The sequence below is a fragment of the Chiloscyllium plagiosum genome, chromosome 34, assembly GCF_004010195.1.
Source record: "Chiloscyllium plagiosum isolate BGI_BamShark_2017 chromosome 34, ASM401019v2, whole genome shotgun sequence".
NCBI lineage: Eukaryota > Metazoa > Chordata > Chondrichthyes > Orectolobiformes > Hemiscylliidae > Chiloscyllium > Chiloscyllium plagiosum.
In genome coordinates, this window is record NC_057743.1 from 27,802,644 (window position 1) to 27,827,626 (window position 24,983).

The following is a 24,983-nucleotide window of genomic DNA, read 5'->3' on the forward strand; positions in this document are numbered from 1 at the left end:
GTCACATTTCATAAAAATAAAACAATTTGTATTTTTTTTAAAAGACATGTGCTCTGTTGTAGGTCATTCATGAATCAATAATTTCATCTCTTTCAATTTCTAAATATCACTGAACTGGAGTAGCCTTTCCCCTCAGTGCCAAATAAACTCTGTAAGCCAGTTTATGCAATCAGTTATAACTTATAAGTGGAAACACTTAGATGATTAGGACAAAACAGACTTCAGACTGACAACAGATGTTGCTTCGGTATTGAAAGACAACACATAATATTCATCATAGTGCAAACAAGCACACCCACAGCACAGTCTAACATACCACAGTACGGTCTAACGTACCACAGCATGGTCTAACACACTACAGCACGGTCTAACAGACCGCAGCACGGTCAAACAAACCACAGCACGGTCTAACACACCACAGCACGGTCTAACATACCACAGCACGGTCTAACACACCACAGCATGGTCTAACATACCACAGCACGGTCTAACAGATCACAGCATGGTCTAACACACTACAGCACGGTCTAACACACCACAGCATGGTCTAACACACTACAGCACGGTCTAACAGACCACAGCACGGTCTAACACACCACAGCACGGTCTAACACACCACAGCACGGTCTATCACACCACAGCATGGTCTAACACACCACAGCACGGTCTACACCATCACAGCACGGTCTAACAGATCACAGCATGGTCTAACATACCACAGTACGGTCTATCACACCACAGCACGGTCTATCACACCACAGCACGGTCTATCACACCACAGCACGGTCTAACACACCACAGCACGGTCTAACAGATCACAGCACGGTCTAACACACCACAGCACGGTCTAACACACTACAGCACGGTCTAACACACCACAGCACGGTCTAACACACCACAGCATGGTCTATCACACCACAGCATGGTCTAACACACCACAGCATGGTCTAACACACCACAGCATTGAACAGCCCAACACAAGACAGTCGAATACCACTGGGCAGCACAGCACAATCCATTATTGCATTGAACAATCGAACAGAAGATATCAAAACCCAATGCAAAGCAATGCAGTGTAGCTTAGCGTAGTCCAATAAAGCACAGTACAGTCCGATACGGCACATCACAATGTAATAGGCCAAATCTTCCAAGAATAGGACATCTCATCCTGATTGCCATGGGTTGAGACATTTCCAGCATCTTTCGGCAAGATAAGATTTTTATTGTAACCTGTTCCAAATGCGGAGCTGATAACAGTTCACGATGTTAAGTAACACAATTTAAGGATTAAAAATGAAACAGAGGAATGACAGACAAGGAATGTGAATTAGCGTTAAACAGCAAACAGGGAGAATGAATGATTAGATTAAAAGAGAAAATAAAAGAAATATGAAGCATCCAACCTTTCAAACCTCAAACAGCAAATGACTAGTTTCAGGAATGGAGACAAAAAAAACTGCCGATGCTGGAATCCAAATTAGACAGGCAGGTGGCTGGAAGGACACAGCAAGCCAGGCAGACAGGTGAAGGCAGTAATCAATGGCGGAACATCTCCGGCCCCAATCTACGGTTGGGGTGGAGCGGTGGGGGGGGGGGGGGGGGGGGGGGGGGGGGGGGGGGGGAGCTGCAGATAAAGGGGGTGGGTGGTGAAATGGGGATAGGTGAAGACAGGTCGAGGGTACGAACTGGTTAGTCAATGGGAGGAATGATCCGATTGGTGGCAGGAAGCAGTGGAAGGGATGGGGAGGGGCTTTCTGACTTTACCGTTCTTGACCCTCCCAGTCACCGCCCATTTTACTTCCGCTAACCACTCCCTTCCAACATGATCATCCTCGGCCTCCTCAACTGCCACAATTAACCACACCGCAAAATGGAGGAACTACGTCTCATCTTCCTCCTGGGCAGCCTACAGCCTGCAGGACTCAACATTGAGTTCTCCAATTTCAAATAACCTTCCTTCCCATTCCCGACTCCCTTCCCAGCCCTTCCCCTTCCACTGGTCCCTGCCACCAACCGGATTCATTCCCCCCATTGACCAACCAGGTTGTAACTTTGACCTATCTTCACCTATCCCCACTTCACTACGCTGCTCCCACCACCCCCTTTATCTGCAGCTCCCCCCCCCACACCCAACCCCAGTCCTGAAGAAGGGTTACACCTAATACGTCGACTTCTCTAACTTTTGATGCTGCCTGGCTTGCTGTGTTCTTCCAGCCTCCGACCTGTCCACTTTAGTTTCAGGAATGGGCCTTACCAGTTTAATTCTTTTCCTTTTCTAGGCCAGAGGCATTGATTGGCAATCATAAATAATTGTCACATTGTTAAAAGAGTACTTACACTATTCATTATAATCCCCTAATTTCGACAATAGGTTCTTAAAAATAACAGGGAAGATCAGGCTGCTCTTTGTGTGAAGCAAGCATCAGAATGGAATAAACTGACCAGCAGGTTCTAGGGTGCACAACTCATTGTGTTTGTTTCCCCTCCCCCACCCCCCACTCGCCACATACTGACTGATCTTTGCATTAATAACACATTGTGCTGTCAAGAGAGCTTTATCTTTCTGAAAAGATTCAACCCACAGTATCATAGAACAAAATAGGTGGTACTTGAGGAGAGTCATGGAGTCATTTATGGTGCAGGAAGTGGTCATTCAGTCCGTCAAATCTATACTGTCCCTGTGGAGCAACTCAGTCAGTCCCACATGCCAGCTTGATCCCAATAGCTAAGCAAGTGGCATGGTGGCTCAGTGGTTTGCATTAATGCCTCACAGTGCCATGGACCTGGGTTCAATTCCTGCCTCAACCAACTGTCTGTGCTGAGTTTGCACGTTCTCCCCATGTCTGTGTAGGTTTCCTCCCACAATCCAAAGTTGTGCAGGTCAGGTGAATTGGCCATGCTAAATTGCCCATAGTGTTAGGGGCATTAGTCAGGGGTAAATGTAGGGTAGGGGAATGTGTCTGGACGGGTTACTCTTTAGAGGATTGCTGTGGACTGGTTGGGCCATAAAGCCTGTTTCTATACTGTAGGGAATCTAATCAAGTATATTTCCTTCCAATGTCCATCCAATTTCCTTTTGAAATGATTGATGTTCTCCACTTCCATCACACCTCATGGGTGGTGAGTTGCTGGTCATTATCATTTACTGTGTCAGAAGGTTCTTCCTCACAATCTCCTGCATCTCTTATCCCCAAAATTTTAAATTTGTCCCCCAGTGCCTATACCGTCAGCTCATGGGACAGTTTTCTTATCTAAGCCTGTCACGATCTCAGTGTGCCTCGATCAAATCTACCTTTAATCTCCTTTACTCAAGGAGAACAAAGCCTACCCTTCCAACCTGAGTTTGTAACTAAAAGAACCCTGCCCACCCCAGAACTATTTTGGTAAATCTCCTTTGCACAGTCTCCAGGACCTTCGCATCTTTTCTAAAAGGTGCTGCCCTGAACTGGATGCAGTGTTCTAGTTGGGGCTATACAACTCTATAATGATTCAGCAGAACCTCCCTGCTTTTGTACTCAATGGCTCTACTTATGAAACCCAAGGTCGCATATTCTTTGTTAAACACACTCTCACTGTGTCCTGATGCGTGCATCCCAAGGTCCCTCTGTCCCTGCACACTCTTTCAAGACCATGCCATTAAATCTGTATTGCCTCTCCCTACCATTTATAGAGTCATAGATTCTGCCAAATTATGTCACTTCAGACCTCTCAATATTCAAAATTCCACCTGACCCTAGTGCGTGTAAATGTTGATATCGTTCTGCTGCAACCAATACCTGAATGGTAAGGGCGTCAATTCATTTCAGAAGTCATTCATGCTGTCTAATGCTGCCTTTTCAGTAGGTGAAGGTGAAGAACCAGAGAGAGATTCGTTTGGTCAATCCCCAAGCGATGGTGACATTGAACATCATTGTCTTATGGGTGCTGCCCCTCAGAGGGCACTGAACTGGTGCCAACCAAGTTTCCGCCTATGGTTGACTCCACATGTGTCACCTTGGGTTTTGATTGGAATAACATTGTGGTAACTTTGTGAAGAGCTCTGGTGGGAGGACATTGCCGGTTGCTATTTGATCTTTAAAATGGATTCGACTTCCTGCTTACTTGTTTTGCAATCATTTTACATCCTCTTTCCGATTGGAATAACAGATTTAAATGGAAGATGGCACCACTGGAGTAGGACACCACTGGACAGATCCCCCAATAAGTGTTAACTTGCAAACTTTCCAGTCTACTTCAGGTGGAGGGGAGGGAGAAAAGTTGAAATTGTTACTACCCCGATGGGAGTTGACCCTTTCTGACATTTTCTTGGTAGCTGTATTCATTGTGCCACTGGGGGTGGGGGGGAGGGGTCATTGTTTGTTCCAAACAAGTAGATCCATCAAAATGCGATCACCATGGTAACAGGTGAAGCTTCTCTTAGCTTGCGTAACATTATTGCATCACTGCTTCCTGGCCCTTGGAGCAAATTACTTGAAGGAAAAGTGCAAACTTAACAGAGAACACAACATACTATTGCAAAACAAAAACATCATGTGCTTGTTTACCCGACACTCTTGGAGGCTTTCCAACATTTGTCAGAATAGCCACAGTGCCTGCAACACAGAGTTCATTTCTGCACTCAATCCTGTCCTGCCTTTGTGGTTTACTTATTGCTTATCATTGGCTCTAATTTATATTGTATTGATTGGATGGTATTTGTCTTGTGAACAATTTCTTCACAAAATGCCACACAAGTTAGCATTATTTTATATTTATTGCTGAAAGATTTAATGAATTCTGCAATGTCAGATTATTGTTCATCTGGAGAGGTAGCTTGATCAATTTTAGCCAAATGGTTAAGGGAAATGTGCTCAACAGTGGTTAGTGATGTATTCCCATCACTGTGTCTATCTATAGCGACTCAATGTTAGTGCACAATGTAAGATTGCTGTGGTTTAGACCATGAAAGTTCCAGCAACATCACTGCCTGACCAATAAGGTCACTCAAAAAGTTATCAGGGAGACTCAAATCCCCACCTAGATGTTCACATCTTGGCCTACAAAAGCCTTGTTTAAAGGAAGTGAGAATCATAAGTGGCCTCTTGACCAATTTAGTATTTGATCAGAGCCAAAGTTTTACCATGCTGCACTTTGTCGAGATGCACTACAACTTCATAATGAACATGCATGCATGCCCCCAAACAATGGTACATGCACACACAACCATGCATACAGACATGCACACTAAAACTTAGATTGTGCTGATGAAAAACTTCTTTGATGAAGGGTTTTTGCCCGAAACATCAATTTTCCTGCTCCTCGGATGCTGCCTGACCTGCTGTGCTTTTCCAGCACCACTCTAATCTGGACTCTGATCTCTAACATCTGCAGTCCTCACTTTTGCCTTCTTTTATACAATGTCAATCTTTACATTTTCACCCTCATTATTTAAGTGGAACACCTTGAGTGATACAAGATTTGCATAACTCTTTAGACCAGCTTGGGAATTGGTGAATAATTGTTCAGGATTTACATAACAATTTCACTTTAGTAAAGTATCCTCAACACTGGAATTTTCAGACTGACGTCTCCTGTGTACACAACATGATAAAAGCATCGACATTTGTTTGGTGCCCAGAGAATCTCCTTAACCGGTTGACCTTTAGAATAATAGCAACTATTGCAGTTAGTGAGATATCAATGTACACATATACTTTGAACATACAGTGCTAACAGTTTTCATTGAAAATGTTACTTGTAACAAGGTGCAGTAATCAAAAAGCAAGTTATTTAAACCATAAAATTTGATGTATAAAGTTAAAAAAAGCCAAAATTGAGTTTCATTAAAGATGTCCCAAGTATACAACACAGGAGGAAGGCCTCTTGTGTTGCAGTGGTAGAACCAGAACTCTGAACTAGAAGCTTGGGTTCAACTCCCATGCTGCTCCAGATGGCAGTGATAATATCTCTGGACTAATTGATTTAAACCTAATGACAGCACAGGAGAAGGCCATTTGGGCTATTCAATCTGTGACAATGGAAATACAGATGTTCAAGAAAGATGCTAATGAACAATGTTGGGCCATTTAGACACAACAGTATGAATACTGCATCATAGAATGGGCACTGTTGATATGCTTCTGAAAATGACAAATGTTCTAAGTACAGATGAATTTTGATTATCAGGCTGAGGATCGTCAGTGAAAGGCAATGGAGTGGTGTTCTGCTCTGTACCTGTTGTGAATATTAAGCACACTCTTGTTAGGTATAGAGACTTCATTGCAAAACAAATCTTGTTGGCAAATTGACTGGCACGTCTCTCTGCAGTGCAATGGTGATTACAGTATGTCCTTGCTTCAAGCTGTCCTACTTAATGTCATTTTGCTTTGGCATCATTTTATCTTTAAGGCCTGTTTCCCTAAAAATGTTGACACTTCTGGTTTATTGCGTTCTATGCCTCTCTACTCCCAACCCACCACACACATCACCACCAGCCTTGCCTACCAGAGTCACCTACCACCTGCCCTTTCCTTGTTTCCCTCAGGCATTGCCTCACCCTGCCCTTCCCCCTGCTTGGCCTTGCTCCATCTGCTCCCTGACCCTAAGCCCAGGCTTGCCAACTTCTAACCTTATCTTCGACCACTCCCTACACCACTGAAACCATTTCCTTCTCTTTACTGCTGCTCTGAACTCATACTGAAGGCCTCTATCTCGCGGCAGAAATGCAGCTCCCTGCAGTGACTAATTCCTGCCACCAGATGGAACCTAGTCAACCTAAAAATAAAACTGAGTATATTTTTGGAAAATATTTCTTAAAATATTGTATCACATTAAGGGTTTATTGAATTGTATTCCTTTTACAACTATTGATGTATTTTGTTTTGCAGTTTGGAATGTATAGTTCTAGTTGTGCATGTTCTGGTACATTTATTTAACTTGCACATTCTTCAAGGCAAACAAATGTCTGAAGGAACCTAATTCTGACTTCTTTATTGATTTCTATAAGAAGCTATGATTCACTTAAAGTTGTTGTATTATTACAAGGATTTTCAGGATCAGAACAACAACTTTAAGTGAGGATTCCACTCGCCGTAAAGCATTTTGGGATATCCTGAGTTTGTGAAAGTTGCTGCATCATTACAAGTAAGTATTCTTTTTCTCATATGGGAATCTGGTTTGAAATTCTGTTGTGTCATAAGACTATTAATTGATTCGCCTGTTACCAATGAGAGTCAGTTCAGATTTCTACCGATCCCAAGGAGTGGGGTATAATGAATGACCACAAACAGGTGAGTGCAAAACAGTAGCTCCTTCCAGTTTCTCATGCAATTCTCTTTCCTGCAGACTTTAAATTGAAAAAAACACTGGAGGAAACAGCAAAATGGCTGTTGATTCCTGACTGACTGCAACTGCCTAAAGTGAGATTTCAAACACTAGCTTTAAACTTTTTTTGAAGAAGTAACAAAGAGGATTGATGAGGGCAGAACAGTAGATGTGATCTAATCAGTAAGGCATCGTCAAAGTTCCCCATGGGAGACTATTGAGCAAGGTTAGATCTCATGGAATACTGGGAGAACTAACCATTTGGATACAGAACTGGCTCAAAAGTAGAAGACAGAGGGTGGTGGTGGAGGGTTGTTGTTCAGACTGGACGCCTGTGTCTAAGGGGCAACCTTCTCACACAGAGGGTGGTACGTGTATGGAATGAGCTGCCAGAGGAAATGGTGGAGGCTGGTACAATTTCAACATTTAAATGACATCTGGATGGGTATATGAATAGGAAGGGTTTAGAGGGATATGGGCCAAGTACATGCAAACAGGACTAGATTAGGTTGGGATATCTGGTTGGCATGGATGAGTTGGACCGAAGGGTCTGTTTCTGTGCTGTACATGTCTGGGAGAAAGAATTGCGGTGAGGGAGTTGTCCTATGAGGAGCGAAAGTGTAGAAGACTGAGAAGCGATCACATTGAAACACCAAAGTCTTGGAAGGTTCACCAGGGTACAGCTGAGAGGTTTGCTCTTTTGGCTTCAGAGTATGGAATTAGGATGAGGGTTTTGGACATTTTGAGCTGACACAAAGAGAAATTTCTCCTCTCAGGTTGCAAATCTATGGAATACTCTTTCCCAGAGAGCTTATCAAAGAATCTCTACAGTGTGGAAGTATGTCATTTGGGCCATCGAGCTCATCGAAGCATAATGCCCCAGATCTACCTGTTTACCCTATCCCTGTAACCCTGCATTTCCAATGGCTAATCCACCTAATCTACACATCCCTGGACACTGCAGGCAAGTTAACATAGACAATCCACTTAGCCTTCCCATCTTTTGGTTTGAGGGAGGAATCCGGACCATCTGGAGGAAACCCACACACACACAGGGCGAATGTGCCAACTCAACACAGACAGTTGCCCGAGGGTGGAATTGAACCTGGGCCCGTGATGCTGTGAGGCAACAGTGCTTACCACTGAGCCACTGCGCCACCCCAGAGCATGGAACGTAGTTGGCAGAATTCAATCATGCGCGGATTTCTAAACCTTTGCCTTAACTACTCGATCCCAATGCTGTTAATGCTTAGCCAATGAATATATCCAGAGCTGGGATGGATACATTTTTGAGCACTAAGGGAATCAAGGATTGCACAGGAATATGGAGATAATGTAAAATATCAGCCACGATCAAACAGAATGATGGTACAAATTCAAGGGGCCAAATGATCTACTCCTGTTCCTATTTCTAAGATTATGTTATTTTATATTGAGTTATTCATGACCTCAGGAAATCCCAAAGAACTTTCCAGCCAATAGACTATTTCTTTAAAGTGTAGTCACTATTGTAGTGTAGGAGGTGCGGCAGCCAATTTGCAAACACAAGATCTTACAGACTATGACACAATAATGACCAGACAATTTGATTTAGTGAAGTTGATTGAGGGATAAAGTATTATCCATGAAGTGAGGGAAAACTCCACTGATCATCTTCAGAATAATGGTGCGGAATCTTTTGCATTTATTTGAGAACTCAGTCAGAGGCTTGATTCAATATCCAGCCATAAATTGGCATCTCTGACAAGGTAGCATACCTTTGGTACTCTGTTGGCCTGGATTACGTGCTTAAGTCTTTGGAGTGGAACTTGGACTCCACAATCTGCTGATTCAGAGGTAAGAATGCTATCCACTGGGTCAGATTGAGAAAGACCACTGGGTGCCTTAACATTTCCCTTATGGTGTATATGTTTTAAAACTCTATTACAATTAGCAACTAAATGCTCATGCTTCAAGAATAAAGCCATCCTAATTAATCCTTGGGTGCAGAAGGTGTTTCTCCTTCTCTCTCTCCTGATGGCCTGCTCTTTAAGGGGCTTTTATAAGTCCGTAAATGTTATTGACAAATGTGATAGAGGCAGCTCCTACCTCCCGCTATCGCCTCCCCCCCCCACCCCCTTGACTCCATCATCCTGGGCCAGGACTGGGACATCTTTGTCCAAATCAGATTCGAAGCCAAGTGCTTATCATTCACTTCGGTAACAGATTCAATGAAGCAAGAAGGAAAATCCAAGGGGAACAGATGATTACCTTTGTGTTGCTCTCCAAGTCAGTTGTCCACTGCAAGTGGCAGCAAGGGCAGAACATTACAAACTGTTAAACTCATCAGCAAGCAACATTTGAGCAAGGAAGCACATACAGGAATTCAGATAAGTCACACACCAGTCGACAGAAGCACTGCATTAAAGGTCAGATTCTCACAGCTTTTCCTTCGGTATAAAACAGGAATGTAAGGGCAATTTTAACCCAACCTGTGAACTGATGGGATTGGATTAGAATGACCATTTCAGGAAATGTTGGGAACATGCAGGTTGTTATTAAACTGGAAAGGGGACAGAAATATTTACAAGGATGTTACTGTGACTGGAGGGTTTTAGTTATAAGGAGAGGCTAAGACTTTTCTCCCTGGAGCGTTGGAGATTGAGGGGTGACCTCTTAGGGGTTTACAAAGTCATGATAGGCATGGAAAAGGTGAATAGCAAAGGTCGTTTCCCCAGGGTAGAGGAGTTCAAATCAAAAGGGCATAGGTTTAAGGTGAGAGGGGAAAGAGTTAAAAGGGACCTGAGGGGCAATGTTTTCACGCAGAAGGTAGTGAGAGTATGGAACGAGCCACCAGAGGAAGTGGTGATGGGTGGGTACAATTAAAAAACACTTGGAAAGGTACATGCCAGGGAAGGTTTAGAGGCATATGGGCCAAATGGAGGCAAATGGGACTAGTTTAGTTTGGAAAACTGATTGGCATGAACACGTTAGACTGAGGCATCTGTTTCCATGCTGTATGACGCAATGATTCTGTGAATTGTGGGCCGTTTTGATCTCCACATTTAAAAAAAGGATCTACTTCTTTGGAGGCAGTTCTGCAAAAGACTCACTGGGTTGGTTCCCGGGATGAGAAGGTTGTCCATGATGAAAGATTTCATAAATTAGACAGATAAACTCTCGAGTTGAAAAGAGTAGGAGGTGATGTATTGAAACAAAAGATAATAAAATGACTTGACAGGGTGGACACTGAAACATCGTTTCCCTGGCTGGGTTGTTAACAACATGAGAAGCACTTGCTCAGGAGATGTCGGTGTTGGACTGGGGTGGACAAAGTTAAAAATCACACAACACCAGGTTATACTCCAACAGGTTTATTTGGAAGTACAAGCTTTCAGAGTGCCGTTCCTTCATCAGGTGAAGTGGAGGCAAGCGCACAGGTACAGAACTTATAAGCGGAGAAACAACAGTGAAATAATTCCACGCAATTATGAGTGCCAAAAGACTTTGTACTTATCTTTTGACAATGTTAATTGACTGGAATCATCCCGCCACCATCTCTCCACCCATAAATTCATGCCTGACAAAGGAGCAACGCTCCGAAAGCCTGTGATTTTGAATAGACATATTGGAATACAACCTGGTGTCGTGTGGCTTCTGACTGAGATCAGGAGAACTTTCTCCACACGGAATTATGAATCTTTGGAATTGTCCACTCCAGAAGTTAGTAAATGTTCCAATCATTGAGTATGTTCAGTACTGACAGAGAGATATTTGTTGGGAAGGTGGATTTGAGATGATCAAATTGAATGATGGGGCAGGCTCGAGATGCCATTGGGTGGGGATCCAAGTGATGACAGTGAAATACAGCCTGGAAATAAAATCACATCAAATCCCCTTGATCTCTGCTGACTTTTGCCTCCCGGCAACCTCAGGTTAACATGAGGGTTCAGCACATCACCAAGTCATTCATTTCCACATTTCAGCCAAAGGTATTTGGTGGTGTCAGTGAAGAAGAAAGGAGGAAGCTCAATTGTTTAAAAATGTAGGAACTTATTTGTTAAACCTGGATCTCATATATTTATCGAAACTGCTCTGGTTCCTGGTCTGGTTTAGCTTTCTCTCCTTTACCCTCCATTTTGAATAAATAGTCTGATCACATTTAAGCATCTTTTTCCTTTCAATCCAATCTTGAATGTTCCTAATTCTACCACAAGTCCTGGAGGTAGCTCCATGGCCTCACAACTCTACCTGGGTGAAGCTGTTTTTCCTCCTATTGTTCTAGATCCTTCACGTTTCCTCTAATGTCAATGGGCCCTCTCACTTGTCTGTTCAATTGGAAATCATCCACTTAGACCTGGCCTGTATACCACCTTTTGACAATTGATGATGGGATGAAAGTTGGGTTAGGTTTTAGTGAACTATGAGGCCAGGGTCGCATCACATTGCAAGCATGATTGCATCTAAGACTAATTTATAAATCCTGACTACTGGCTGAGATTGGTTATGTCAGCAGGGCTCAAACCTTGTTGGTCTGTACAGTATCCTGCTTATCTCCATCTACATTTGGTTAAATTAGCAAGCACTGCAATGCTTTTCCACTTTGGAGACACTAGGAGATTAAGGATCTTAACACTTCAGAGAAATTCAGACAGAATGTAAATTGGAGATGTGACCATCTGGTTGTGAGGAGACCATTTAGATCTCCACCCACCAAAACCTCAGGCTATCTAAATCCATACACCCATCACCAAGTTTCATTATTTAGCTGGTGTGAATCATTTGAAAACATATTTTAAAGGAAAAGAAAGATAATAACTCTTTGCAATTCTGGGTGGGCAGGTAGCGCATGAGAAACTGGGAAAAAAAAACAACCGGAACTTAAGATTTCACTTCCACATTGTGTAAGCTTTCTCAAGAGGTAACAGAATACAAAATTGGAAGTAGTTGCGGTATTCTGGCTCAGTGAGTGGATTTAGGGTTTGGCTGGACATGGGTGACACTGGCCAGAGGAACTGGATCATCTACAAAGCAAAAGATGGGTCAACAAAATGGTCCGTTCAGGTCTTACCAGTGGAAAAGATTGGAGACTTGCTTCGGATTTCCTCCATCTTTTGTACAAACAAAGAGTTCATTTCACGTTGTAGAGTGCCCGGACACCTCTGAGGGTTCTGTGCCAAGTGGTACGAGTGCTCCAGACCGCCCACACCCTCCAGGCTTTGAGACTCGGGTGAGTCACAGCCCTTGCTGGTGACCTCCAATTGGTCGACCTCTCCGCTGCTGCAGCCGACACTGTGGACAAGCTGGCATCGCCACCTCTGCTTGGGTTGGCATTGGACCGCGGGAATTAACCGCTCGTGCTCGGACGAACCGTGCTGATGTGCCTGCTTAGCCGTTGCCAGGCTACCTGGCTGGTGGACATGCTCCTTCCACTTGCGTTCTAGATCTGGGCTCTCTCTAGAGCCAATGACGCATTTCATGCAATTGGTGGCCATGCCAATCCTACCGCAGCCATTTATGGCACACCTGGTAAATACGCCTTGCCTTTGCTCCTCAGGGTCCAGTATGCGCACTCGATGCGCCCGCCTTAACGGCTCGCTAAATACCACACCCGTAGTCGCACGTGGCTTCTGACCTTCCCCAGACCCCTGGCTCATCCCCTTACCTTTAAAGGCCTCTGTCTGCACTTCCCCATCGGTGCCAGCCTTGTCAGCACCTTCCAGAGCAGTCTCAGCACATCCAGCATCCTGCTCAAACCGAGGCTGGGATGTATCATCAGACTCACTCGCTCCCTCTGAACTGTAGTCTTTGGTATCTAGAACGATTTGAGGAAAGCCCTTTTTGCTCTTCGGTTGCCCTTTGGTGGGGGCACTGGCTGTCCTGCGGAGGATCTGGCTGCTAAAAGAGGGTTTGCGAGTGAGCAGTCCAGCAACATGACTGTCGAGTGAAGCCTGCTTTGGATTTCTGTGGAAAAGGCCCTTTAACCCCATGACTTGCTTGATCTGTGGAAAAGAGAAATACAAACAAACAAAAGAACCATTTTAAGAATCAATCTTAACTTCAGGCTGATATAATCCCAGATATGACTTCAGACCAATTTGAAGTTGGGTCCAATGTATCGTGTGGCACTGAAAGAGCCCATTTGACCCGTTCTTGGAAAGAATTATCAAAGGCGTCCCTTTTCCCAACATCTTCCCCTTCAATCTGAAAGTATATTCCCTCTTCAGGTATTTACTCCATTCCTCTTTGAAAACAATATTCCAATCTATTTCCATTGCCCGTGCATTCTAGATTATAACCCACTACATAAAACAATTTATCTTCATGTTGCTGTCAGCTGCTCATGTGGTCCCTAAATCTGTGCCCTAATGTTTCTCTTTCCCTACTCTACCAAAACCCTGTATTATTTTGAACAGGACTATTAAATCTCCCCGGTTTCCCATGGTGCAGATCGCTTCAAAATATTGTTTCAATAATTCACATTGGGCTCAGAGTAATAGTTCCACTGGACAAGATTCTCAGGAGAACATTTCAAAACATACCAATAGTGAGGTGTCAATATGTCTCAGTACATGGTAATATGAGTTACTTTCATTTATTCAAATTGACTGTCACTAGGCCAGTGTCAGTGGGTACCCCCTGGGAATTATATCTGTAGCATCCTGTGACTAACGTTAATGTAATTCACTCAGCACATTGGCGCTATCAGTGAGGCATCAACTAGGCCCTGGTATAGAAAAGAAACTGCTCTACCTCCTGCCAGTTGTCCAGCAAATATATTAACTTGTTGATGCATCTAACTGATTAAAGATATGGAATGATGCTGCTTTCTCATCCCCAACCCCAGGTTTCCTTCTTCCTGTCCTTTCCATTTGGGCTATTGTAGTCATGAAAGGACTGGGATACAGTTTCACTTGTGCTAATGATCTCAGTCAACTGGCTGCTTCTTTTGTGTAAGCTGAAACAGGTGGCAGAATATTGACAGATGAACCCAAACCTATGCTCCTTTGATGTCCAAATGTGTTCACTGTCGCTATGTAAAAGAATCCTGGCTGATTTCAGCAGATCCCATCCTAATTCAGCCGAGGGAGGCTAACTGAGGCTGAGCCCCATGCTGCTCAATGCAATGACTGTATTAATAAACTCAGCCAAGGTCTTTATATTTATCACACACAAATGATGATGGTGATTTTTTGAACCAAAGCCCAGGCTGGAAATGGTTACAATGAAGACACCAGGCACAAACAGCACAATAAATAAATTGGTGAAAGAATGAATAACAATTTTCTGTTGAATATTTAACAGGCTGTGTGTATACATCTTGCCTGGTTCAGCAGACAGAATGAGGGTAATTTAGACTGTGCGATGGCATGGAACAGGTGCCACAGTGAATCAGCAGCCTGTTTTACATTTAAGATCATATTTATTAAAGATGACTTCAAGGTGTATGAGGTTTCAGGTTCTGGCAATTCATCATTGTACAGGACCAAACATTACCCCCTGTGAATGTTGGACAAGGTATCACACACTCTCATACTCACAAAACTCACACTCACAACACACGCTAAAATACACAAACACTTGCATACACATAGAGACACACACAGAGGAGGGTGGCTAATGTGCCTTTATTTAAGAAAGGCTGTAAGGAAAAGACCAATGAGTCTGATGTCAGTGGTGGGTGAGTTGTTGGAGGGCATAATGAGAGACAGGATTTATATGCATTTGGATAGGCATGGACTGATTAGGGATGGTCAGCATGGTTTTGTGCGTGGGAAATCGTGTCTCATAAACTTGTTTGTGATTTCTGAGGAAGTAAACAACAAGCCAGATGAGGGCAGAGCAGTGGATGTTGCCTATATTTGCCTATATGGAGTTTAGCAAGGCCTTTGACAAGTTTCGCAAGTGAACTTGTTAATAAAGATAGATGAATTAGAATTAGAATCAGTTTTATTGTAACGTGGAGACCTGACCAGGTGGATACAAAATTGGTTTGATGATAGGAGACAGAGAGTGGTGGAGAGTGTTTTTCAGAGTGGAGGCCTGTGACCAGCGGTATTCCACAGGGATTGGTGCTGGGTCCACTGTTATCTGTCATTTACATGAACGATTTGGATGAGAATATAGGAGACGTGGTTATTAAGTTTGTGGGTGACACCAAAATTGAGGGTATAGTGGCCAGTGAAGAAGGTTACCTAGGAGTACAATAGCATCCTGATCAGCTGGGCTAATAGGCTGAGGAGTAGCAGATGGAAGTATTGCATTTTGGTAAGATAAACCAAGGTGGTGCTTACACAGTTAATGGCAGGGCCTTGGGGAGTGTTATTGAACACAGAGATCAAGTGGTTCAGGTATTTACTTCCTTGAAAGTGGCATCAAAGGCAGACAGAGTGGTAATGAAAATGCTTGGTAAGTTTGCGCTCATTGTCAGAGCACTGAGTAGAGGAGTTGGGATGTTATATTGCAGCTATACAGGACAGTGGTAAGGCCATATTTGGAGTACTGTATACAGTTCTGGTCGCCCTGCTATAGAAAGATCATTATTAAATTGGAAAGGGTATAGAAAAGATTTACGAGGATGTTAGTGGGACTGAAGTGTTTGGAGATAGTGAGGACTGCAGATGCTGGAAAGCCAGAATTGATAAAAAATGGAGCTGGATAAAACACATCAGGTCAAGCAGCATCTGAGGAGCAAGAGAGTCAATGGTTTGGGGAGCACCCTTCATCAGGTTTGGGTTATAAGGAGAGGATGGATAGACTGGGACTTTTATCCCTGGAGTATATGAGGTTGAGGGGTGATCTTATAGAGGTTTATAAAGTCATGAGAGGCATAAATAAGGTGAACAGCAGAGGTCTTTTCCACAGGACATGGGAGTTCGAGGGCATAGGTTTAGGGGGAAAGATTTAAAAGTGACCTGAAGGGCAACCTTTTCACAAAGAATGTGGCGCATGTATGGAATGAGCTTCCAGAGGAAGTAGATGCAGGTACAATTACAGCATTTAAAAGACATTTGGACAGGTACTTGAATAGGAATGACTTAGAGGGATATGGGCCAAATGCCGGCAAATGGAATTAATTTAGTTTGAGAAGCCTGGTTAGCATGGACAGGTTCAACTGAAGGGTCTGATTCCATGCTGTGTGATTTGTGCAACAACAATGTTCAATTGCCACTTTATAATTCCATAATGTTGTCAACTTGAAGTTGTTTGTTTAAGACCTCAACCTGTTTGTTAGCAGAGTTGTCACAAGGGTTTCAACAAAGGGAACAGTGAGTGTGTGAAACAGTTGAACTGTGCCCACTCGTACTGTGAAAATGCTCAGCAGTCCAATTAAAGAGTCTGTCATTGCAAACCTAGCTCGTGTCAGGAATGTTATCTATCTCTGAAGTCGATTTTCTGTGGGTTACAGGTTTGTCACCAGTGGGAACAGTTTGAACTGATGATGAACTAACATCATCACCTGAGGAGTATGTTATGCAACATTGATAGTATAGCTGCAGTACATTTTTCTACATGAGGGTGAAGTCACTGTTGCAGAGTTTATGATGAAGTCTAATAGGAGGTCCATTGAGCTAGCAAGAGGCCATTCCCATTGACTGATTAGATGCCAATATTCACAATGAGGTATAAACAAACAGGAGAAGGTTGCTGATTGTTTTACATTCATGGGTGATTTTAAAAAATAAATGCTCACAAGGTAAAAACTTAACCCTATTGTGCAGCAAGATGTCAAGGACTTAGGCTAAAGGAAATATTATGAATAAATATGTTTTTGAAATTGCCAAGATTTTACAAATCTTCAAGGAAGGGAGATGAAGGAAGTACATGGAAGTTGGGAGCACAACGAGAGCTAGAACCAAATCTATACACATTCCCTCTGACTGAGAGCCAAGATCATACTGCTGTTGGCTTCTACTTGACATAAGGTTTGGCTTTGCTGAGCTGTATGAATTTTTTAAAGAGAGCAGTAAATCATTTTCCTTGTTCCCCTTTGCCTCTGGCTTCTCTGAGCCATATTCTACTGCAGCCTGGAAACTGGGCACATATCCTGCAATCAGAAATCTGCTAGATCCAGTCGAGAATCAATAGCAACACAAAAAACTTTCCCTTTATATAGTGTCTTGAATGCAGTAAAATGTCCCAAAGGTTTTCATAGGATCGTTACTGAATAAAATGTAATGTCAAGCCACAGAAAAAGACAGATAGCCAAAGTCTTGGGCAGAATCAGGTTTCACAGTGTGTCTTCAAGGATGAGAGAGAGGTGGAGAGTGCTTAGGGTGTGTCAATGGTGGCACAGTGAAAATTGGGGATGAATAACAAGCCACATTTGGAAGGGTGCTGATATCTTGGACAGTCGTAGGGATGGAAGAGACGACAGAAGCAAGGCCATGCAGAAATTTTAAAATAAGGATATGACTTATCAAATGGAGGTATTGTTGGATCAGAGTCTCGTGGAGGTCAGAAAGCAAAGGGGTGAAGGGTGATTTAGACTGAGTTAGGACACAGACAACAATATGTTAGTCAAACTCAGGGTTAAGTAGGGTGCAAGCTGGAAGGTCAGTAGGTGAACATTTGAATAACTAAGTCGATAGGTAATAGGAACATGGATAAGGGTCTCAGTCCCAAGTGGTTTCTGCTGCTAGCTGACTTTCAGGTTTGCCTTTATGGGAGGTATCTATCTGCTTGATGTTTCATCCATGTGCCTCTGGACTGAAACAAAGAGCTTAGCCTCTGGTCAATACACACAGGTTCCATGTTACGCTCTGGAAAAAGTTAACTGTTCCAATCACCTTTACCGACTTGTTTCGTCTTTTCAATACCATTTTCGATTATCAAGTCAATCTAACCATCAATGTTGATCAAGGGTAGATGTTTCAAAATTTAAGTTTCTGACATTGAACTCTGCTGTTTAACTGAACCATACTATTACCGTCCCACTTCTAGGTTTCTGGACCAATGGGGCAGGAGTGGGTGGGATCGAGGAGTGAGTGGGATAGAGTGCCAAGTCTGTCAAAGGAGGGGTTTTGAATTAAACATACCAATGCATGGGTTACAATGGCTCATTTGCACATGAGGTTTCGAGGCAATGGAAGGGAGACCTGGTGAGGCTTAATCCTGGGCGTCTCACTATTAGATGCTCTGCTGTGAGATCAATGAGATGATCTTTCCAGAAGACATGCAAAAGAGGATCAGTTCTCCAAACCAAAATGGCTGCAAGTGACCGTGAAAATCAGCAAAACTGTGGTCCTCCAACGTAAACACACTACAAAGTATATTGGACTTCTAACAAACTGGACGGGGGAGAAGCAAACCAATTTTCAGAACCAACCCCTAAACTGACTTTCTGAGCATTCTCCTGAAAACAACAACTTGCAGCTGCCCTCATTTCTCTACCCCAGCACCTCACATTTACAGATTCAAAGCCAGCATTCACGCTGACCCTCACCGTATTGCCCTCTCGCACTCACGCATCGCACTCAGCCTCTGTAATCGTCATCCTTCCCTGCTGCGCACACAAACAAGCCATTTCGAACATTCATAACTTTCTGCCTTCTCTCCTCCTACAGGAACACAGAGCACACAAACTAGGGCAAAGAGACAGCACCCAGGAGGGGGCAGTCTGCTGGAGTGGCAGGAGGGGCAGCCCACGGGAGTGGCAGGAGTGGCAGCACCCAGGAGGGGCAGCCCGCTGGAGTGGCAGCACCCAGGAGGGGCAGCCCACTGGAGTGGCAGGAGTGGCAGCACCCAGGAGGGGCAGCCCGCTGCAGTGGCAAGATGTTGGCTGCAGAAAACGTTTGCATTAATGGGTCACAGGGGAAGGAGCTGGTATTTCTGGAGGCTGCTGATGTCAGCAATGACCTGAAATGAAATTCTGAACTTTGTGAGGCATTAGTGATCCCACCCAGCTCCTCCCAATGTAAACCCAGATCTTCGGGTGGGGTTGGTGGGGCCTGGCTGGGACATGCCTGGCTGGAGCTGGAGCTCACTGTCCATCTCCTTTGTCATGTAGAACGTTGCTGAAGAAGGATAATCGATGCTGAGGCTTTTCCTGCTGATGTTACAGTTTGCGAGATGTGCAAGGTAGAGCAGTCTCATTTGCTCCTATTCTGTGCTAGCGGCTGGCAGCGGGGGAGCACTTGGGAAGTGAGTGAAGTGAAGCTGAAGTGATTTTGAAGAAAATGACAATCATCTGTCCTGCACTCAAAACGTTGCCTGTGTCGTGCTGTGAAGATCAGTCCCTTTCACCTTGCCCAGGTCTGATGCACGGACTTGAGAGTCCTCCCCTTTCACTGAACATGTAGTTTCCAGTGTACACTGGCCTCAGTGACCCCAGCGAGTTGCTGATGGCTCAGGGAATAGGCCGTTAAACCAGAATCCTTGATTGAAACAGAGCTTCATGACCTGTTTGAATATTTAAATGGCTTACCTCAGAGCTGCGCAGGGTTCCCCACAATGTCTTCAAACGTACCTGCAATGGATGAATTCCATCTCCCCAACCCAATGTCATATTTAGGAGCTTAACTCTCTGCAGATGCCCAAACCTAACCTCCCCTTGTCTGAAATAAAAATCCTCTCGATCATTAACTCTGCAATTAGTTCGAGCCTTGACGGTATTTATTTTGGACAACGCTGTGAAATAAGTGACAGCGAATCAACAATCTGCTTTACTGAGGTGCAATTATTATTCCAATTGACATCAAAAGCTAAGCCACTGTGAAGCAGTTTCTCCTGCCCGCTGTTTTAAATCTTTTAATCTGCGTTGGTCAAATCAAAAGAATTGTCAGTTTTTGAAGTATTTCTACTGTATTTGCAAATCAGGCTGCACCATCTCTAAATATCATCCTACCAGCTGGAATTCAATATTATAACATTACTCTACCTGAGGTCTTATAGGGTTTTTGTATAGGTTCCTCACAACTTCTTGGCTTCGATATTCTATTCATTTTATGACAAAAATAGATTTGAGTTAAAATCTTGAATCTCAGATCAACCTCTATCTGGGCTGTGGAGAATTGGCTGAGGGAGGCAGGAATTCCAGTTTCCAGGGTCACGTGTTTAAGTAGCTTCACCTTAAAGACATCTAGTCTATTTACTTCAATTGCTCTGTTTTCCCACCATTCTGATGTTTTATTTATTTTATTGGAGTTATGAATGACTAGCTTATATTTGTGACCCCTAGTTTTGGGCTGTCCACAGACTAAAACATCTTTGTTTTCTTCATCAGATCAAACCCCTGCTTAATTGTAAAGTCCTCTTTAGATCATTTCTCAGGGTTTCTCTTTTGTAGTGTGAATAGAGTCCTAAGCTGTTGAGTCTCTCCCAATAATTCTAGCCTCTCAGTAGCCTCACAAGAATGGAAGAAGCAAACGCTTTGGGACAAGTCCCTAGAAGCTGCTGACTAAACATTTGCCTTAATCAAAGCTCTGCTGTGGATGGAAGGCTGGTACAGTGTGCTAAAGAGCTGAAGGCTTGTGACAGGACCTGGGATGATCAGTCACAAGCACAATTGGTCATCGGTCTGTCATTGCAGGGGGGATACTATGCATGTACCGCAGTCCAAGAGGTGAGTGACAGCAGCACAGGCCGGCTTAAGAAATGGAAGCGTGCTAGCCTCAAGTCCAGAAAAGTGAGGGTTGACTTGATCAAGGTGTTTCAGAATTTTAGAAGAACTCATTAGAGTGGATGAAATTTGAAATCATCTCCCCCAAAATGGCTGGGCGATAATAGATCTGTCAAGATTGAGATGGAGAGACTTTTATTAGGTATTGGTATCAAGGCACCTGGAGGAGAACTGAGTGAATAATGTTGAGAGTTAGATCAGCCATGATCTAATTAAATGGCTAAATAGGCTGAAGGGCCTCTATTTGATCCTAAAGCTGGAGTCTCTTCAAACTTAGACTGTAGCAGATTGACTATTTCTTCCATGTGCTCTTAAAAAGCAGAGGAACTTAACCAAAAAACATGGTCAGGTGGCAACTGTAGAGGGACAATCAGAACGACTCTGATGAAATGTAATTAACCCAAAATGTTAGTTCTGTTTTTCTCTCTCTGATGCCGCTCGACCTGCTGACTACCTCCAGGACTTTTTGTTTCTGTCACTGCCTTTGCTTTCGTGTTGTTACACAGAGGGTCACCTCCTTGAATCCCAGTGATATTATCCAAGCTACTATTCCACTGACATCAGATCTATCACATCCCACCTGCTTCACCCTGAATATTGTGGATCATAGTTAGTTCCACCACTTTCTTGCTCTCCTACTCTTCCTGCAACCTAGCTTTTCCTTTGGATACATTCTTCCCAAATTTCCACGGGCCCGTGTTGGCATAAAATTCCCATTAAAGGGAAAGGGGTGAGGCTGTGAGGAGGGCAGGGGACAATCCCAGGTATCCTTTAGAATGGGGAAAAAAAATGCATAGCCCTTGGAGGGCCTTTAGTTAGTTACCAGTGAAAGATGTTTGGTGGAAGTTGGTGTGCAGCCAATATGAATTCTGGTGAAAATCCAGTTATAGTTGTTGAAAAAATGTGTGGTAGCCACCTTTGGCATAGCTAAATTAAACCATGCTGTAATGAGATTTAAAAAAAAACACAGATTCTTGAATCAAAAGGACAGTGATTCAAGAGCCAGAGATTTATGTTTCTTTTCTTAAAAACAAAAGCAATGCTCAAATACAAATTAGGCAGATCCAGGGGCTGAAGTGTAGGCTTTGAAAATAATTTCTCAAGGATTTTGGCCATTTAATTTTTCATGAGCTTATCCAATATTTTACCAATGACTACCAATGACTTCTATTTCAGAGGCTAAGCAATTAACAACCTGGGATCAGAGCAGTCACATTTCTTTCTGGTTTCTAAAGCTGTCCTATGCTGTGGAGAATAAGGGTCTCCACAACAAACCAAATGGTCATTATAACTCCAACTCCAACTTTGAAAGAATGATGGGAGATAAGGGAGGAATGGTCCCTTTCTGCTGTGGTTTAGTAAAATATCACTCTGTAACTCTCTAATAATGAAGATTGAGGCAAGGTCATAGCAGTAAAAGCAAATATTACTACATTGCTTGTGTGCCACCCTAGACACCATGATAATTCACAGGTTACTCCAAAGGGAGGGGAAGACAGTAAGAGACCCACTGACCCCATACTGGCTGAAGGCCAGAGGGGAGAGGTGAACCTTTGCTGATTTCAATCCATAGCCAGTTCAAAAAGCTGCTGAGGCAAATTGGGAATCATTGGCAAAAAATCCCAGAGACACATGACCTAAAACATGAAAGAATTGTCTGGCTTTTTAGGAGGAAGTGGGAGAAATTGAAACTTCTGCCCAAGTGTGACTGAAGGATGCCCTAAAGTGACAAATGTGTTTAATGCTCAGCACAGTTAATACTGTAGTCTCAAGTCTCACATAATTGTTGCCGTTATGCTATGTTCCCAAACGGAACAAGGTTTTATACAAGTTTGCTGTAATGAAGCATGTCTTAGGATTTCCAATTGACAACAGAAACATTGATTGCTCATCTAAACATCTGCTAAACTTCAGTCCCCTTTAGGTTTATGCTTAGCCACAGCCCTAATCAAGTGGATGCAGTCACACAGACTGTGGCAAGGTCAGGTCTGACTTAGCCAGTCAACCAGAACCACAAAAATCCCAAATATTGGATTTGATTGTTTCGAATAATTGCAAGGTTAAGAAAGATACATTGAATCTGCAGCTGAAGTAATGATGGCTCAGATCCTGTAACAGAATTTCAATTGTCCAAACCCCAACCGTATATAACTGGACCAAGGAGTGAGGCTGCCTTTTCAGGAGTCAACTCTTAGCACCAAGTTGGTCATTTGTCTCATCTATTGCACCCTGGATCTGTCAGTGCATTCTCCATTAGTGATTGTAAAACATGTACACAGTATATACCAAAATAAAAATCCTGAATCTGCAAGTCGGAGGATTAGTGCAGGTAAAATGGGCAAGCACAGAGGCACTGGATAACATTCAAATCCATACATGAGCTGAGAGTGTTGTGTCAAAGCAAACAGAAACATCAATACTCATGATGACACTAGCAGAGAAACATGCAGCTTTGTGATTGGTCTCACTACACCTTCCCTGAGTCAGGACAGGCACCTTCAGGGCTCCTAAAAACTCTGAGCGTGTGAAAGTAGAGGTTTAACAGAGAGAGTTGCACTGTAAATCACAAACAGACAAAGTGAAAGTTGGTAAGAAAACAGATCTTGCAAACAGGACATCAACATTGCCGCTATAGCGCTTACAACAATCTGACAAGACATACAGGGATACATCTTAAAACATCTCTGCGATAGCAGGGGCTCGTCTCAATGTTCCACCGTACTGCTGACTGCAAGTCACTGGTATCATTGATGACATGTTAATCCAGTTTACGTGTTATATTAGGCACCAGTGTTGAAAATCTGGAGCTCCCCTCTATTGGTATCAATAATGTGTATAAGAACTCAGCTACATTAACGCAGACATGCCAAAACTGGATCTACATAAAGTTGGCATATTCAGATGGGTAACATTAATACTTGGACTGGGATTAAAATTACAACCTGCTGCCACTGAGATTGAAATTAGAGTCTACTTACCAGCAGTGAAACCAATTTCCAGCATACAGCCATGTGACAGTGTTATAGGGTTAATAAATACTGCATTGAATCTTTGTCAATATTTATTCTAGAAACAGTGGCAGCAGACAGCCACAGGAAGAAAGAGAATTTGTGTTGTACAGCCCCTGAATACACCTCTCAGAAATGTCTTGAAATGCTTCACGCACATTGAATTACTTTATAATCAATCACTGTCATTATGTCGACAAGCTCAGCAGCCAGTTTGGACAGAGCATGAACTGACAAACATCAATGAAATAAATGGCCACATAGCCTATACCCAGTGGTCTTAATTGGTAGGGGAAGGGTACAGGGGGAGAGAGATTGCTGCCTCAGAGTATTTCCCAACGTTTCAAGACATTTGGCAAACATCTGAATTACCAAAATAGGCAAATGGACCCTTGACTTCACTCCTCACATGAAGGGCAGCACCTGTGAATCTGCAGGCGCCCATCAATGTTGTGCTGGGTTTGTTAACTTTGATCATGTGCTTAAGTCTTTGCAGTGAAACTTGAACTCACAAATCATTCTTAGTCAAGTGCCTATGACATCAAAGGAACTGATTTATTGAGAGAGCTGGCATTGAGTTTGCACCAGGGAAGGTACTAGATATTTGCACATGGCACCTAAGCACCTTCTTCCATTTCAAGCAACTCTTCTATACTCTTTTTCATGTCCAAGTAAACTCCTCACAAATGAGAAGCCTTTGAGGCTACTTCTGCAGGACAGTAGAGTTGAAAAATGATCAAGAATGCGACTGGAACATAACCAAATTTGATGCCACACGGAAAAAAGACTTCACTCAAAAACACATATGGACAACAATTCAGCCAATAAAATAGGATTACAGAGAAGAAAAAAATATCATAAATAGAAGGGGGATGGAAGCTTCAAAGAAAAAAAAAGAATTGATCAGAAACTCAACTGACAGAATTGGACTCATTTACATTCCCTTCCACTGCAAACCTCTTTGAGGCGTCCACAAAGGAGCAATCTGATTTAATTATAAGTGAAAAAGTCTCTGTCAATGTACTTTCAAATACATTTGCCATTAATGAATGTACACAGTGTTCCACCTACTC

The 24,983-nt window shown here is 43.2% G+C and overlaps 1 protein-coding gene across 4 annotated transcripts in view; it reads right to left on the reverse strand.

Annotated features, from left to right (window-relative positions):
- Positions 1–24,983, reverse strand: part of plch2a (phospholipase C, eta 2a) — a 154,621-nt gene that overhangs the window by 6,713 nt on the left and 122,925 nt on the right. For 3 of the 4 annotated variants that reach the window (XM_043676012.1, XM_043676013.1, XM_043676011.1), the window contains one exon: positions 12,947–13,283. In XM_043676012.1, coding sequence (XP_043531947.1) covers positions 12,947–13,283 — 337 coding nt within the window. Of the gene's footprint in view, positions 1–9,552; positions 9,583–12,946; positions 13,284–24,983 lie in introns of all 4 variants that reach the window. The other variant, XM_043676014.1, reaches the window with a different exon arrangement.